The 19,146-nt window shown below is 34.9% G+C and overlaps 1 protein-coding gene across 1 annotated transcript in view; it reads left to right on the top strand.

The window, feature by feature from the left end:
- The first annotated feature begins 10,731 nt into the window (after positions 1-10,731).
- LOC129004530 (NCK-interacting protein with SH3 domain) overlaps positions 10,732-19,146 on the top strand; it is a 93,884-nt gene continuing 85,469 nt past the window's right edge. Inside the window, exons 1-3 of the mRNA XM_054433138.1 lie at positions 10,732-10,967; positions 12,243-12,424; positions 12,892-13,049. Coding sequence (XP_054289113.1) covers positions 10,811-10,967; positions 12,243-12,424; positions 12,892-13,049 — 497 coding nt within the window. The 5' untranslated portion in view covers positions 10,732-10,810. The remainder of the gene's footprint in view (positions 10,968-12,242; positions 12,425-12,891; positions 13,050-19,146) is intronic.

The following is a 19,146-nucleotide window of genomic DNA, read 5'->3' as shown; positions in this document are numbered from 1 at the left end:
CACGTCATCGGGAATGCCTGGGCAGTATATGCAATCGGGCGACACGTCTTTGCCCATCTTGAACAGGTACGACCGGAAAAATCCGTGACCCGTCAGAAATTGGGTGAGGTAAAAGTCCACCTCTCCGCACTGCCGATTAACCCAAGGTTGGACTTGCTGTATCAGTCGCCTGGTCCAGCGTCCCCGAGTCTCCTATTCCCAGCTCCCCTGCCACAGCTGGTAGGTGCGGGTGCGTTCCTCTGTTCGTGCCTGGTCCTCCCCACGGCGCTGATAAATTGCTTTTCTCTCCGCCGCCAAAGTTTGACGGGGATGACTCCAGCAACCACCAGGACGGCGGGTTCGGACACTGTTCGGTAGGCGGATGCAACTCTTAGTGCTGCCCATCGATCTCTAGAGATCGATTGTGCTGCCTGACGCTGCACTCGGGCGAGCCGCATCCTATATACCTCCTTATTGAGAGCGTCTGCCCACACCTCAGCACCGTACAAGAGTACAGACTGGACAAAAGACATTAACAGCCTTCTACGGCTGGACCGAGGCCCTCCGACATTGGCCATCAACCGGCTAAGAGAGGAGACCACCCTAGCGGCCTTGTCCGCCGTACGGAAAATCTGATCCCGCCAGCTAAGCTTGCTGTCCACCATAATCCCAAGGTACTTGGCAGAACGAACGGTCTGGACTTCGACGGCCCCTACCCTCAACGGCACGATGGTGTCAATCCGTTTTTTTGTTAATATCACGATCTCATTTTTTAGGACAATTAATTTGTCACTGCTATTGGCAAGTGTCTTAAAAACTTCTACGAGGGCAATCAAATTGACCCAATCGTTAGCAATGAAATTGGTAAACAGCTGATTGGCTAAAGTTCGAAAGATTACAATTTTACTTTTTCTCTCTCAATCATTCAACTTCATTGGTCCGTTGCCCGTGTTGTTAATTAAAACTATGCTGGTATATGTAGTTATGTAAGTAAACAATGCTGTTATGTGAAACTCAATTCTAGGAACTAAACTGAAATGGCTACTTTAAAAAAACTGTCGTAGGTAAAATTACTTACTACTAGTTAACCGCCCGTGCTCCGCCACGGGAATATTGTCAGCAATAAAAGAAATAATAATTAACAAATCCTGTTTATCTTTGTATTTTATTTAGGGGTTGTTTAATTTTTTTTATGAAATAGAACTGATAGTTTGCCTGTATAAACTATTTTATGTTAATCAAACCGATATATTATTTTAACCGAATGAATGTTTTATATTAATTCGAGTTTCATTTGAAAAATAAATAGTATACGAACTGGGCAATGCTGATAACCTAATAAGCATCTATTTATGCTATTTAGATAATTTGCTCAAGTAGCCTATATTACTATATTTGTCGTTTGTTTTCATTACATTTGTTGTATGGAATAAAGATAGTCACTTAGCCTACATGTAAATCACGCATCAGCAGTTGGTCGCCTTTCAAGAATCTTTGACCCATACTGTGAGTAAAGGCTGTGTTTACGTCGTATATATAAAGTTGGCATACTTTGTTCAATGTTAGAGGGTGTTAACGGTCCAATTTGATGGAAAAGGAGTCGTGGATTTTAAAACTATGTAGACTACCACTACCAGAAAGATGTTGATTCAAGTGAGACTTAGAACTGGCCATGTCAAATGCAGATTTGTATTATATTTTACTCAAATAATTTTTTGTCTCTTTTGACCCTTAATACTTTTTTTATAGTCGCTGTTGATAAGATTTTCCATAAACTCAAAATGTTGATAAGGAGTTTATTTTACCTTCCCCTTGTGACAACGTAAGGAAAAAATATTTGTGTCCCAGTTAGTCTATTCTGACTCAAAATTCATAGATTTGCAGTACTGACAAATCCAATCTAACGACCCCAATTAAAAAAAAATGGTATTTTTTTAGAAGGGACTTCCAGAGCACATTTAACACCATCACTGCTCTTTACCTTTTTAGTTCGATGGTTCTCTACATGTTTTTTTCGTTCTGTATGTCTCTTTACGCCCGGTTAATGATTACCTTTTCTTTTTCTTTTTGTACTTTTCACATCCTGGGGTTAATGATAAAGTTTTATAAAGCTATAATGACCCGAGTCAACATTGCCATTAAACATCAAGTCAGATACTTCTTCGCCAGAACCGAAATCGTAAGTCACAGTTTCTCAAGCAACTTCCCTGTGTAGGCCTACTCGAAAAAAATATAGTTAGGGTATAGTTCACTGATAAATTGTAGTTCCAAATATCCCAGCGTACTCGCCATCTCGAGAAGGTAAAATTTGGACCCCGAACACTGATCTTGAGTAAGATTAATCACTTACGATAAAATGTTTGTATGTTTACCAATCATTAGCAATTATCTGTACAACTTGCAAGCGGATTTCCCTATGATTGTTCTTGTCGCTATAGAGAATAAATTATATTGATCAAAACAATAAGTTTCCGTCCCCTACTATGGGTATTATTTCACATTCCATACTCAAATTTAAACTCAATTACCACTTTCCTTCAGATCACTTTGCAGGAAAACTAAAACATTTTTGTGTCCCAGTTAGTCTGTTCTGACTCGAAATTCATAGATTTGAAGTAGTGACAAATCCAATCTAACGACCCCAATTCAAAAGAGTTGGTATTTTTTTGTAGGGACTTCCAGAGCACATTTAACACCAACACTGCTCTTTACCTTTTTAGTTCGATGGTTCTCTACATTTTTTTCGTTCGGTATGTCTCTTTACGCCCGGTTAATGATAACCTTTTCTTTTTCTTTTTGTAGGGTACTTTTCACACCCTGGGGTTAATGATACGCTATAATGACCCGAGTCAACATTGCCATTAAACATCAAGCCACATACTTCTTCGCCAGAACCGAATGGTAAGTCACAGTTTCTCAAGCAACTTCCCTGTGTACTTGAAAAAAAAAATCACTGATATATTGTAGTTACACGTATCCCAGCGTACTCGCCATCTCGAGAAGGTAAAGTTTGGTACCACTGAACGTCTAACACTGATCTTGAGTAAGATTCGTCACCTACTATAAAATGTTTGTATGTTTCCCACTCATTAGCAATTATATGTACAACTTGCAAGCGGATTTCCCCATGATTATTCTGGTGGTCGTAGAGAATAAATTATATTGATCAAAACAATAAGTTTCCGTTCCCTACTATGGGTATTATTTCACATTCCATACTCAAACTTAAACTCAATTACCACTTTCCTTCAGATCACTTTGCAGGAAAACTAAAACCTTTCAAAAATAAGTTAACAAATACACATTCCTTGATCAAAATCGTGTGTTTATAAACCGAAACTCCAAGTTTAATAACTGCATACTGAAAGTGAGGTTATAAAAATAATAACAAAAACATGTTTACACACGCACATATGAAAAGACTTACATAGACATTGTAGTACTGACTCTGGTTGTGTCCTAATTGTGAACAGTCCAGATTGCGAACAAATATTTTAGGATCTGTAAAGATGGTTTAGTCACTGTTGTTGAACGTGAGGGATGGGCTGATGACTCATGATTCAGGTATGATATACAAAACTCGATCAATAGGATTAGAAATAAACGATTAAAAAACTAAGTTGGTATATTTTGGCCGGGGAAACAATGGTAGAGAAACTTTTGAAGTGTTAAACCATAAATTCGAAAAAGTTGAAGGGTTCAAATACCTGGGTTCAATAGTATATTCAATAAGTAATGAATTAATAGAAATTCGAAATAGAATAAATAATTTGGCAAATAGAAGCATGTATGCATTAAACAATATTTTTAAATCAAAATTACTGTCACATAAAACAAAATTAATAGTATACAAGACTATTATGAGACCAATCCTGTTTTATGGAGCAGAGACATGGTTTATAGACAAACAAACAGAAAAGAAGTTGATTACATTTGAAAATAGAGTTTTGAGAAAAATATTTGGACCTTGTTAGAGAGGGAATTGATGGAGAATTACGCACAACCAAGAAATAAGGGACATATACCATTCCCCAGACATGGTAGGAGAAGCAAAGAGCAGAAGTCTAAGGTGGGCTGGCCATGTATGGAGGAGGCAAGATGGCAGACTAATAAAAGAAGTTTGGAGACAAAACCCAGCAGGAAGAAGACCCCGAGGAAGACCCAAGAATCGATGGAAGGACCAGGTGGAGAAAGATTTGCTAAGATTGAGAGGAATGAAAGAAGATTCAGATAACAGGGAGAGATGGAGGCAACTTGTTGGTGAGGCCAAATACTACCTAGGGTATCCATGTTCATGGGAGTAAAAGTAAGTATAGGCAAGTTCAGTTCGTTCGCTAGACTGTGGTGAAATAGTAGGTTTGTGGTGATAGTGTTATTAGAAGTTAAAGTAAAGGGCGATAGTTATTACTATTTCAATTGAGTTCATTGAAACGGAGAGAGGGAACCAGAGTGTCATTTAAAAAAGGATATACTTACAGGACGTTTTGAGAGAATAAGAACTGGGAAGTGACGTGGTTGTTATTGAAGGAGAGATCCATAATATTTAAGGGAAAAATTGTTACCAGAGAAAATGTTAAAGTTAGAGCTACAGATCACCAGTGTGTTCCAGACGAAGCTGAGTTCATCCTGATACGTCATTCGTCCTGCTCCATTACGTACGAGTATATTACCAGTCTTAAGTTGTGATTCAGGCTAAATTATTCTGTTAAGGGTTTCTTTGAAAGGGTTGAAAACCCCTACCACTCAAAATGTGTTCGCAATCAGGAATCCTCCTTCTGATACATCGAAATCGGGTTTCTTGATCTTGATACGTTTTGTGATTCCTTTTAGTAAGAATGTCAGAAGTTATACATCTTGGATGAAGACAGATGTTTGCATTGCGATATTTAATATTCCTCCTTTTATTAAATTCCATGAGAGTTAATAAGACTATTTTCCTAATAGAGTCGTTGTAATGTTTGAGTAAGCGTCTTTACAGTATTGCAGCAATAATATGGTTAATGTGTCAACATCGTGTTATGTATAATGAGGAAAATTCGGAGTTAAGAAACAAATGTGTCAGCAACAAAAAATAATGTAGAGTGTTTGTAAAGTAAAACCAAACAACGAACCATTGACGACACCGAGGCAAAGGTTGTGGTCAGAAGTTAGCTGAACTTTCAAAACCAGACCACTAGAATCTATGCTGTGGCTTTAGACTAATCTCCAAACTTCCAATCTTCTTCAACTTTCAAAACCGTACATAAAAATCATCAAAGTTGATCGCTTTGCGAATATAACTCCAAGGAATATTGGATAGGTATATTTTGTTCAAAGACTTAACTAAACGTTTATGTAACTAATGGAAACAAGCAGCAAAAAGTGTCACTTCGTCACTTCAAAATCCGTGATATATATTTAAATTAATTTATAATTTTCTATTGCTCTGAGAAGTTGAAAATTGTCTATTTTTACGTGATTATCATTAGCTTATCACTAACTTGTAATTTTTTCAAGCAAACCTTGAAAATAACTTTGTAATTAGTTTTTCCAAATGTTATTGAAACATGCTATGAAAACACAAAATCTACCTTAAGTCATTTTCTTCTTTACATTTTAAACAAATAACATTACAATATTTAACTTGAATTCAGTAAATCACCACCAACGATGAGTGTACGAGTGAGTACTTAATACTATCCATCCGCAGTACTATCCTGAAAATTAGACGACGTATATACTGTACCAAGACAAGAATGGGGTTCGGAATCCACTATAAACTGTAGGTCCATTACTTAGTCCAAACTTAGTTGCCATTAGCTGTATGGGCTATTAGTTAACAGCTGTGTCTGAGGAATAAGTCGGCCAGTCACTAACATAAGACTACAAGATCGCGCCACTCATCCTACACTCATCTCCATTCATACTTGGCTAAAAATACTACTTTGTATTGTTGCCATTTCATTGAAAAGTATTATAAGTATTAAGATACCCCCATTTTTGGGTGGGTAAACAAAATTATATCATGACCATCTGTTTCTTATGTAAACAAATGTAAACTGGAAAAAGTGCAGATCATTTACATCAGAATTCAGCTCAAACACTGAAATTGTAAAAGCCTATAGGACGAAGGGTATTCACGGGATATCATCCAAACCTGGAAAAGGCACATCTAGAGGATAAGAGCTTTAAATTGATACCCAATATGCCCATAAAAATAAATATTTATTGGTCGATTTGCTGCACACAAAAACCTAACAAATTTTGTAAATCTATATAAAAATCCAATGTATGTTTGTTTGTTTGTTTGTTTGTCCTTTATAGACTCCGAAACCGCTCGACAGATTGTAATGAAACTTTCAGGTATTATTAAGCATTATTCAAGGATGGTTTGTGTAAAGTTTGGCGCATATCCATCCAAATAAGGGCTCCGCCTCAGTGGCTCTGGAGTTTCCCATGTTAACCTTATGAATATTCATATTTAAATGGAATTAAATTAATCTTAACAGCTGGTTCAACTAAAGAATTTGATTCTGTGATGTTCAATAGCATTCAAATTTAATCGGTTTACCAACAGGGTGCAGCACTATTTTTTTTTTTTAATTTATGACAACAGCTAATTTGCAACCAAAAGGTAGGCTAAGTGAACGTAGCGAACGAACTTCAACCTGGAGGTGAGTTAGCGTAGCGAACGAGCTAACCTGAAGGCAAGTGAGCGCAGCGAACGAGCTCCAACCTGAAGGTGAGTTAGCGTAGTGAACGATTTACAATCAGGACGTGATTGAGCCATGCGAACGAGGTCATCTTGAAAATGAACGAGCATTTGACATAAAACCACATTAGGACAGAACGAACGTCTGTCGGGCCAGCTAGTAAAATATAAGTGTGTTACACGGAGCTGTGGGTAATATAACATTACACTTGATTCGACTTTGAATCTAATGTGAAAATTCAAATCTGCCATTTCAAGGAGGTGCAAGCGTAATTCAAGGCTTGAATGAAGCTTACGTGCTGTCTGGTATATACCTTTAAAAATGTTAAAAATACCTCATCTGTAATTATTTGTTTTTATTCTTTCAATTTATTACCTTACTAGCAGAGTAGGACCTACCCGTCCTTCGTACGGGGTTGGCATATTAAGTTTAAAATGCTTATTGCAGTTATACTCAAGCTTTGCGTTTGCAATGGGGGAGGACAAAGTTTGAAAAAAATTGCTTCTTTAAATTGGCGGTATACTATTACATATCTACCATAGCCATAATGTTCTACCACTTCCCCTAAACAATAAAGACAAATAAATTATAAAAAATCGCAAAAAAATCACAAAACTATTCATGACATTAAAAACATAAACATAACTGTAAACAATCCTACTTTAACAGTTCTCATTGCGTATCACAGTTTTTTGTTGCTGCTTAGTTCAAATGTATTTTACATAAATGCAATAATTTATTTTTGTAAAAAAATACAACCGACTTCAAACGCTCTAAAAAGAATGAAATAATTTCAATAAAGTAAACTTTTGTATTAGGCAAGCTCACGTATATTTTAAGTCGGCGCAGCTCTATGATGATTTTTGATACAAAATTGAAAGAGGGTGTCCATATTGCAGGTGACTATCTATAACTAAAGGTGTTAATCTGCATGTCTTTTTCATAGTTATGCGTTAAGTGTTATTTTATTACCGTAATCAGAGATCGGCATTGTAGACGTAGTGGTATTAACGAGTATCTTTAAAAAGATTATAACGCATTTAAATGTTTCTAACTTGGAAAAGTAACGTTTTAATACTAAACTAGCTTCTTTTCCCTATCATAATATCGAACTAAATTATTTTCCTATTCATATAGAACATTTTTGTACTGTGTTATTTTCATAATGTATTTATTCTGAAGTAAACATTAAATACAAGAAAATATTTCCTTTAATATATAAACAAAACAGTTCAGTATGTTTTGTATATATTTATGTTATCCAGCTACAATTTATTGATTTTTAAAATACACACACAATATTTAATTTCAATCACATTTGCACTTTGAGCCGCGCCGACTTGAAATACGTGAGCTTGCCTAATACAAAAGTTTACTTTATTGAAATTATTTCATTCTTTTTAGAGCGTTTGAAGTCGGTTGTATTTTTTTTACAAAAATAAATTATTTCATGATTTTTAGTGACTGTATAATTTTTTATATATTAATTACTTGAGGATTTTTTATAAGCAAAAATGTTTGAAACAATCAAAAGTGCCACAGAACTATCATTATTTTAAAACTGCTTGAATCACCTGTTCAGGTTACATAATCAATGGGTATGAAAATAAACATTTTTAGATATTCCTTGAGAAAGAAAGAGTTGTCCATTACATTAGGCCTAATGAAACACTAATTGTCTTTTCTAGATACATTGAAATGTCAGACAGACATCATCGTTTCCTGCAATCGGTGTACTTCTACATTATAAAAAGAAATACAGTAACGTCTCAAAGCCTTTTGGAACAATATGAAAGTTATTCCTCAGCTACCAGCACTAAAAAATCTCTCAAAAGTGGAAAATTGGTCGTTAACACGTATAGTACCTTTGGAAAATATTATATGAAAGATTGGTTCAGCTAAAAGTGGTGTAAGTCACGTAGGGGGTTTTGTTTGCTCAAGATATAGCCTAGTCGAAATTGCAAATCATCTTCCTCTAGGACTTTCCGAAGCAGGGATAATAGTATTGACATGTTATAGTAACTGGGTAGAGAATATTAATAAACATTCCACATCTGCAAATGAAATATGTGTATGAAAGATTGGTTCAGCTAAAAGTGGTGCAAGCCATGTAGGTGGTTTTGTTTGATCAAGATATAGCCTAGTCGAAATTGCAAATCATCTTCCTCTAGGACTTTCCGAAGCAGGCATAATAGTATTGATATGATATAGTAACTGGGTAGAGAATATCAATAAACATTCCACATCTGCAATTGCATGTTTAGTAATTAAAATATGTAACACTTTTAAGACAATTGACGAATATGCACTGTCTGTAAGGAATAATTGCATTTAATTTATATTTAGACCTGTTTTGCGAATGCTTTGGTTTTCACAATACACCTTTATTTGTCAATATCATACAGCTATTCACTGAAACATATATGTTTTTGTAAGTCAGAATATTCAATACTCAAAACAGAATTACTGTATACACAAATCAGGTCAAACGTTGAAATACATTTTTTATAGTAACCAAAACAAAATGCATCTTTCTCAATGTAATTCATTTAGGCTCCATGTTAAGAAATAGTTTATTGATCAATATGAATCAACTGTTTCATGAAGAATTGTCTGTAGCTTCATTTAAATGGTTTCAACTAACAGCTGTAGGAATGTTATTATTATTTACCTAACCCACCATGTTAAACTTCCCTATCCTAAGCGTGATGTATACAACTTCCTTACTTCTCGAGTGATGTAAAGTATCAAAAAACTCACTCGGTGATGTAATGAAACCCATTTAAATAACATTGAGTGGATAACTTAAAAATTATACCTCTATGGAGCCAACGACGTTCAACGCTAGAAATCAGCTGTGCGCTTGAATGTTATTGTTATGCTTTAAAGTATTTTCCTAACCTAGCTTTTGTTTGTAAAAGAACGTTACTCTTAGAAGATGAGTGAAATGGATAGTGAAAAATATTGTACGTAGCCCCGTGTATATTGTCGGGTCAGGTAAAATCTTGTACGTTACACGTTACGCAAGAGCGTGTTTACATCACTTAGGTGAATTATGCAACTCGCTTACGCTCGTTGCACAACATTCACTTGCGTGATGTAAAAACGCTCTTACTACACTTGTAATGTAAATAGCTATTATTGCCTTCTCTGCACAAATGTCAACAATCTGCACAAATGTAAGCAAAATAAATGTTGAATATTTAAGGTTTTCAGAATTTTTCACGGAAACAAATATTATACTTAAACATAATATATAAGGTACCAAATAGAAACTCTCCTGGTTATTTTACTGATCGGTAAAAGAATCACAGAGAAATTGGTGAACATACATAGAAAAAAAACATCGCCACAAAAAAATTGAGAACCTCCTCCTTTTGTTGGTAGTGGGGAAGTCGGTTAAAAAAATAAACTGCTGCACCCTGTTGTTTGTAATTCTTATAACTTTTTTATGCTTTTTTATATCATAGAACCAACTTTATCATAGAGTATGTTACGTGTAAATATAAATGTTTCGTGTGTCAGTGTATGTATATATGTGAACTTCAACGATCGATGACTAATGCTATTAACAGTAATTTAACAAAACAAGACAGAAAATTTGACAATGGGGCTGTTGGCCCCGAAACTATAGTCATTATAAAAAGACGACTTGGATTGAGGACGTAAATATAAGGTATTTAACCTATTATTATTACTCATTATCAATCCAGGAGGCAAACATGGATAAATTTAAGTACATGGCTTATGGGGGTGTGACTTTTAGTTTTTTTTTTTTTTTTTAATTTCATAGGTACTTTGTGATTTATATTTGGATGCAATTAATACAAAAGATACTTAACTTTGGTTTTATACAGTATCTTGACTAAAAGGTATATAAACAACAAACGTAGAGTTACAGTATCGCAAAGGCTGTGGCTCATTTGACAGATTGAATAGAAACAGCTGATGAGCTGATGATTGTTTATACTACCAATCTTAGCAGCCACTAGCTGTCTGTTTTTGCGTGGTTTTTGTTTTTGCCGTTTCTAGCTTTCTGCTTTCTTCGAGTTTCGATTTGCTCTTCTTGAGCTTGAGGTATTAGGTTTTAGGGAGAGAGCCCTATTAAATTTAGAAGTTCTAAATTGTACTAACAATGAATGGACCGAAGGGTTGGGTGCAAAATTTTTGATGTTAACATTCTACTTTATTTTAGCAAAGCAATATTATTTTATTTCAATCTCCATCATTACACTATGTCAAATAAATCACATGAAAACAGTGGACATCATGTAGAGGCTGAGAAGTTTCAAAACGGTAACCTTTTATTTTACTAGCCCTAAAATTTATTGTAAGTGCTATTGAGTTGCATGTATTTCATTTCATTTACCTGTCTCTTAGGTTTTTAGCCTATTATATTGTAGACTGAGTAAATTTCTTGTTCATACCTTAACCTAATTTGACCAAGTTGGTTAGCCTAGCGAAATTGTATTTCTGATTGAAATGGAACTTAACTTAGACAAATGACCCCATAAATCCTAGCATATCAAGGATTTGAATCCAATATCTAGAAAATATGGGTTGAAATGTCAAAGACGTTAGGTTTCAATACTTCTTAACATCTAACAACCATATTAGACCTACATCTTCAATTGTTATTTCATTTCATTATTTTGGTTAGCTTAGTTCAGTTTGGATTATAATTTAGCTTAGGCCAGGTTCACACGAGCGACACGTCTAGTTTCAAGGCTGTGACTTGAGGTTAGGGAAAAATCAGAACTTGGCCCCCCTACTCCCGATTAACATAGGCTTATATACGGGCATAAAGAATCAAAATCGGGACGGGTGGCAACCCTGCTGCAATATACCAGTTCATACGAGCAACAACTCCACCGACTAGATCCCCGGCGAGACGTAAACGAATGAGCATGAATAAAGGCAAGTAAGTAGGCCTAATGTATGCGAGCTGTAGCATGACGACCAACTGCACATGTGAAGGCTATATACTGCTACGCTGCTATAGCCATACTACGAACAAAACAACCTGCGCAGAAACGAAAAGATCACGTGGTTCGTGCCGGTAGGTGTGGCTTACCCTTCAAACCTGCGTGGCTCGAAACGGCCCAGGGTTCTTTTGTTTCTGGTATTACTATAGAACCAGTGACTCTAGCTAATCCCGGCAAGTTGTATCACTTGGCTAGGAAGCGAACCCTGTTGATAGTTTGTAATAAAAGGCTCTACCACCCCGGCCGTAAACTTGTGTGAACAGCTCCATTTGATCTTGTGGTTCACTACGACAACCCTGTAGCCTGTAACCTAGTCACAGCCTAGCACATGTGAACCAGGCTTTAGTTTATGATATTAACAAACAAGACAACATTTATGAAAACAAGTTGATATGTTGTGCAATTGTATAAAGAGATAAATCTACAGACTTTGTAGATTTTTATTTGTGTAGGCTAGGCCTAATGGTAGGCCTACAATGTGTAGGTCTAATAGTAAAAATTTAATAGCAAAACATAGGACAATAATATATATTTTATGGATTCTATATATGTACTTTCATTCTTAAAAGCTGTAATTCATTTTTAGAAACAGAGATGCTCAGAGCGATGTATGACTTTGAGTCCACAATTCCCCAGACAATCAATTTCAGCAAGGGGGACTTCTTTGTCTTGCATCCTAGCGTCAACAAGCAGAGAAATTGGTGGCACGTAATCAGTGTCACCGGCCAAGTTGGTTACGTGCCTAATAATTATGTCCAGACTGTAGAGGTGAGATAAAAATCAATAATTACAGTTAACAAGGAACACTTTAAGTAAAACTAAACTTAACCTAGGCTTTTTGCTATCAACTGCTATTCGATTTAATTTATGTTTTTAGTTTTTGTTAGCCTACTTAATTATGAAGTGTTTTTATTTGTGTTGATATCTAGCCTGCGTAATCCAAGTTAACTGTCCTTCACATCTGAAGGATACTGGTTCAGTCCTGAGTGGATAGTGGATTCTAAATTCAGGATCCATTTGTCATCAATTTAATTAGTAGACAAAAGGTTGTTGTTAGATAGTTACAATTTCATCCAAATTTGGATCACTGCCCTTAAAAACTATGAAATGTAAAATTCCAATGGCTTTGGAATATTAATATATATTGATTATTAAGAGGTTGTAGGGTACTTCCCTTTGTAATAAGTGTTTTTAATAAAAACTAATTGGGAATTACTTTTAATCTTGCTTTTCAGGTTGGGTCAAAATGTGTACTAGACTTCTTAATTAAATGTATAAAGGCATTGGAGAAAGAAAACCAAGTCCAAAGCAGCTCGAGACGGCAAGATTTAATAAACGAGTTGAAGAAACGTAGACACCATTTAGCAATGCGCATTGCTCCCAGAGATTCCCGGTAGGTTTTTTCGTATTATTCATGTCACATTTTTATATTTTTAGCTGATATCACTGTAACTCTCTAATAGGCCTAAAGATCATGGAAGTTTGTAGATTAACCATGGGAACTTGACCATTTTACGAATTACAATATGCTTAAAACTTTACAACTACTGTACCTATTGATATAACTATTTCTATTGAATCTTTTGATAACTTAATGGCCCAAAAAATATATCTTAGGCTATTAAAGTATAGTTTTGCAAATTTATAAATAAGGATACATTACTAGGTACCATAGGTCTCATAGTAAAACCTAGACCCTGGACTGATATACTTTTTTGTTTAAATGTTCCCAGAAGCCAAAAACACCATTAGCCAAAGTTTAGAATCTTATCTTTCTAAAGGTATAAAAATGATTCCATTTTACAATCATTTTTATCCAAGTAACCAAAACCTTGCAAAACGCGACTATTATAGTTGCTGCCACAACAGAAACCACCCACTGCGACTATTATAGTCGCGCTGCCATTTGCATGGCTTAGTAGGACAACTGGAAAAGGGATGTACCGTAACAGAGGAAACTCTTATTGTAAGTATACAGGGTAGAAAAAAAATCCCCAGGATGGTTAAATATTTTTTTAAAAATTCAAGAAATCTTTGAACGGGGGCTGGCATTTTTTATTTGGTCGTTTGTTGAAGTTAAAAAGTTACAGCATTGTATTTAACTAGTAAAGGTCATAATTTCATGTGCTGTGCATATATCAACCTTTACTTACCACTTAAGATTTTCTTCTGACTCCTAGCAGGCCGTCCCCCTTAAAGAAAAGTATAAAAGTAAAGTATAAGTATAAGGAGAATAGGGTAGCATATCACTGAATAATGTGTTAAAACGATTTTAATGCACAGTAACTTTATACCAAGCTGTGTAGCTCTATGTTTTTTATTATTTGAAATATTTAAAACTATCCCAGGACATTTTTTGTAGAAAACTTATATAAATCTAACAAAAAACCACTAAGTGGTAACACTTCCCCCGCCAAGTCAGCAACCCAAAAAAGACAATAAATCACCACTTTTCCGCCAAGTAAAACAATGTAATGTATGTAAGTTTGGCAACTTGGCGGCAGACTTTTGCTTGTTTTTTTTTCATTAAAGTTACGTTGGTGGATAATTTCACAAATCAACTTCTCTAATTAATTAGTCCAACTAAGTATAATAATTTCGAGGTAATCAGTAAATATAAAACCATCACTATTATGATTTTATGAAATGTGACACAAATAAGGTCAAATTTTGTAAAATAAGCTCTCATCTAGCAATGTACTATTGGGAGAGATACTTGCTCAATGAAACTAATTTTATGGTATTTTTTAAAGTGATCAAGCAAAAGTCTGCCGCCAAGTGGCCAAACTTACATACATTACATTGTTTTACTTGGCGGAAAAGTGGTGATTTATTGTCTTTTTTGGGTTGCTGACTTGGCGGGGGAAGTGTTACCACTTAGTGGTTTTTTGTTAGATTGTATTTATTTTTGTAGAAAATTAACAGTTAAAATAAAAATCCTCTTTTCTCTTATATAGACCAGGGCACAACTACACATAAAATGCATTGGTGTTACATAAGTGTTCCGATAATTAAACCCGTATATCTAAAGACTAGTGTAAATTGAGCCCTTATTAGAGAAGTAAAAATGTAATCAAACAGATTAGGTTTGTTAGAAATAGCATAAGGCAAAACAAATATTGAAAAACTCATTTTTATCCTAAATTTACATATCACTTTTTACATTCACTTTTTTGCTTGTTTAACATACGTAGACGAATTTTCCCGATTGTTTTATTTGTTTTAGTGTATCAAAACATAAAACTAACCTTATTTAGTTAAATAAATTTTGGCAATATTATGAAGAAACAATGTTAAAACTAACCTTAGTACTAGTACTAAGTTTCAAGTTCCTAGGTTTCATATGTTTTGATAAGTAGTATTAAACTGTTAAAAATGACGAGCTGCTGTACCAGTGTACCATCGGTACACTGCATTTTTCAATGGAAAGTATCGGGGAATATCACTGCTCTAAGTAATTTTATATAGTAAGTAGCTCAAATCATTCGGTATACCTGAAAAAAATACTTTATAAAAGTTTTAAAATAATTTTTCAGCTGATCCTATGAATTTCTCTAACATTTTAAATTAATTGAGATTTAATCGCAGCTGATCCTTCTTTTGTTTTGATTTTAATCCCATGTTATTTAAATGGGCCAAAATCGTACTTTGAGGGCTTGCCAAGGGTTTATGGGTCAACGCGCGACTTGTGACCCTCAAAAGGCACATCTACACGCTAAGGGCTTTCAAACAACATAAAAAACATTAAAATTGAGCCAGTGGTTTGGGCTGTAGGTCCGTCAACATTTAAGGAGAAGAAGGAGAACACGGAAAATTTGTGAATTTTCAAACTAGTTTTTCTTGGCTCAAACACAACCTTTTTTTAAATTCTTTTTTTTATTTTGCCAAGAATGATTGCCCCTATCCAGTGGATGAACAATTATTTTAATAGCTTTTGTTTCTTCAGAGCTATAGACGAGTAAAAAAGCCACTTTGTCACGTCATGTATATATACACTGCAGCAGCTGTGTACCGCTGGGGGACTTGGCGGGGCGGAACGCTGCCGCGTTCCTTAATTTGAAAGAACAGTGAATAGTGTCAGAATACTTAAAATAAAAATACTATTTCTATGTATGGGAGTTGGAAAACTTATCAAAATAATATAATGCTAGATTTATTATATGCTTTTTTAGAATTTCCTTGAATTTAGATAGGTTTGTTTCTTTTTTTATGAATTCATTGACTAATTTTAGAAAATTGTTACCAGCTTATGAGCGTTTTTTTTTTTCTCTAAAGAATGTTAATTTGTGAAGCTGGACAAACTTCCTTCTCCTCCTGAAATTATAAGAATGCACTGATTCACTGAATTTATTACTTGCTCAGATTCATTTTTTTGGCGATAAGAATTGTTTCATAAATATATTGCCCATAAACTGTAAAAATTTGTAATTTATTAAAATGTTCTTTTGCCGAATCATCTCCTTTAAGCTTAAGGATAATTCTGATAGCCCCTCTTTTTGCCGCTTCAGAATGCTATCCAAATTTTTATTTTTAGTTGACACATATAATGCTAAACCGAATGAAAGATGAGAGTCAATTTGAGCAAAATATATACTTTTGAAAGGGAGCCATGCTCTTAGGGTTTTGGACACAGTGTGTCTAGACGAGGATTGAAAGTGTCCGAAGCCTAAGAAGAAATAAGATTTTTCTCAGGGGATAAGCCTGGCGAATAAGTGGGACGATGTCGAAGTTGGACAACGTTAAACGTGGACTACGTTAAAAGCAGACACCGCCTCCATCAGACAACGATAAAAGCAGACAACGACGAACATGGACACATTCAAATGTGTCCAAGCTTAACGTTGCACGCAAACGACAAACCTGGACACATTTATAAGTTGTCCAGGGGTGGCGTTGCACGACACGACGAATATGGACACATTCAAATGTGTCCAAGTTTAACGTTGCATGCAAACGACGAACCTGGACAGGTTTTTAAGTGGTCCAGGGGTGGCGCTGCACGACACGACGAAACTGGACACATTCAAATGTGTCCAAGTTTAACGTTGCATGCAAACGACGAACCTGGACAAGTTTTCAAGTTGTCCAGGGGTGGCGTTGCACGACACGACGAAACTGGACACATTCAAAAGTGTCCAAGGGTAACGTTGCACGCAAACGACGAACCTGGACACTCTTAGTTTTTGAACAGACTGTACACCAGGCTCATCAAATTCTCAGTCTCGCTCGGTTGGTAAACTCTGAATGAGCTTCCTAAAACAGAAATTCCGTGAATACGCCTTTTTGTTACAAGGCTTCTTTTGAACACACTGTTACTAATACACGTGTTGTAGTGACTCATAGTCCGCGAAACACATTGGACATTATAAATTCGGAAATGTAATTGCATGTTTATTTGGTCGTTGTAAATGTTTGCTGGATATTAATAAAAAAATAAAACCTATGGGACCTGGATACACCGTGTCCCAAATGGATGGTTCAAATCTACAGCTTTTGTTCAATATACGTATTGCTAATTGTCGTATAAAAGTTAATTAAGGCTCATTTTAAAACTGCCATATTTAAGTGATTTTTAGTACCCTTCAATAGTAATTAGCTGTCCATTGTTTTTGGCACATTTGAATCTTCAAAACATACATTTGCAATATGGAGCTGCGGCTGAAATCAAAATTTGTTAATGGTTTATAGAAATGAAATATGTGGAGTGTTTTTGTCTGGGGGTTTGTCCTTGGTTTTTCAATGATTGAACGTATCAGTCGTCAACCTCTCACGTGGATAAACTAACAAAATGAAGCAAACAGATGCCTTAGATTTTAACGTTTTCGTGGCGAAACAACTGCAATAATAGAGCAGTCAAATTGTTATGGATTATTTAATTACGGTATGTGTAAATGGATCCTGCTCGACTAAACCTGTTTCACAATGTGCAGTCTATCGTATCCTACGATCACATATGGTACCTACATAGGTTGAAATAATAAAACTCATTCGTTTGAGGATTATTTGAACAAAGCAGCAAAATAGCGGTGATACACAATGACAACATATCAGGCGTGTATTTGAGATCGTTAGTGAATCCACTACGGGTAATACTTTGCAAAACCGTTACGGAACTATAACTACACCCGCCACAACGAACCTGCAGACTAAAAGCTACTTTACTTTAGTCTCACTTTGTTGTCAATAAAATATCTCCTTAAAAATGAAATATTTATTCCCTATTACTATAACATTAGTTTAACGAGTTTTAGCGAATTTCTCATATAGGGAATAAGCTATTACCGTAGGTCTCATGGTAAGACCTGGACTCGGGACCGATTTACTTTTTCATTTTGATGTCCCCAGAGGCCAAAAACACCATCAGTTCAAATTCATATAGCCTATATATATATATATATTAAGAAAACTGTAGTGATTAGGGCTACTATTTTGATATATAAATGCATTATTAAAAACTAAGTACCCTTTTTTAATTCATTTTATTTAACAACGACTAGTTTCGACGATTATGTCATAGTCATGTTGTTTTTATATCTAACAAATACAATAAACATTTTATCTAAATAATAAATACAATCATATGATTTCATAGGTTTTGATGACTTTAGATTTCTTCTGTTTTAAATGGTCTTTATACTATATATAATAATTTTCTCTCTGAATTTAACTGCAGGATTTTTTCAAATATTGGATTGGATTTGTTGGTGTTCATTGTGTTTAGTAAATTTTCTGGGTGTTGTTTATAGTTTTTGTAAATGTAAAAATCTTCTTTAACATGTAATTTTGATTTGTCTTTTTCATATTCAAGGATTTTTAAATTTTCGTGAATGCTTTTGTATTCATGGTCTGTTTGTATTAAATGTTCTGCAAAATTACATCTAGGCATATTGAAACTAGTCGTTGTTAAATAAAATGAATTAAAATACCCCCGCCGCAGCAAACCTGCAGACTAAGCGATTGGATTTACACTGAAATGTCTACTTAAAAATATAACATTTATTCTTGATTTAAATAGAATTAGTTTAACAAGTAACTTTCTAGGTTTGCTGCATCAGGGAGGGTAAAACTGTTTTTTTTGTAAAATGTGAATAGTTAGTAAGAAATAAAAACATTTTCCAAATTTGATCAAAATATGTTCACAAACAAGCAAACTACAACAGTTTACTTATTCTCCATAAGAATAACATGGGAATTTTAAATTTACAAATTTTTGGAATTTTCTCCGTAACCATTAGGCGCATAATAACCCTTCAATATACTAAATTATTTGTTTTTTTAAGCTCTACAAAATGGTTTGGAAAGAAATTGCTAAATTTTATGTTTTTTGGGTCAAAAATGGGAAAAACCTATTTTTACCCCATAAAACCCCCCGTAAACCCCCGTTCCCATGGTCCGATCATGCTGGACCGCGAACTCGTTCAAATAAACGTACTTTTACATGTTTGTACCAAATTTCATCAAAATCGGATCATTTTTGCTCGAGTTATCGT

The sequence above is a fragment of the Macrosteles quadrilineatus genome, unplaced genomic scaffold (assembly GCF_028750875.1).
Source record: "Macrosteles quadrilineatus isolate MER2022 unplaced genomic scaffold, UCM_ALF_1.0 Scaffold_1__1_contigs__length_201487025, whole genome shotgun sequence".
NCBI lineage: Eukaryota > Metazoa > Arthropoda > Insecta > Hemiptera > Cicadellidae > Macrosteles > Macrosteles quadrilineatus.
The sequence above is the reverse complement of the archived record's forward strand: the minus strand, read 5'-3'. Positions and strand labels throughout refer to the sequence as shown.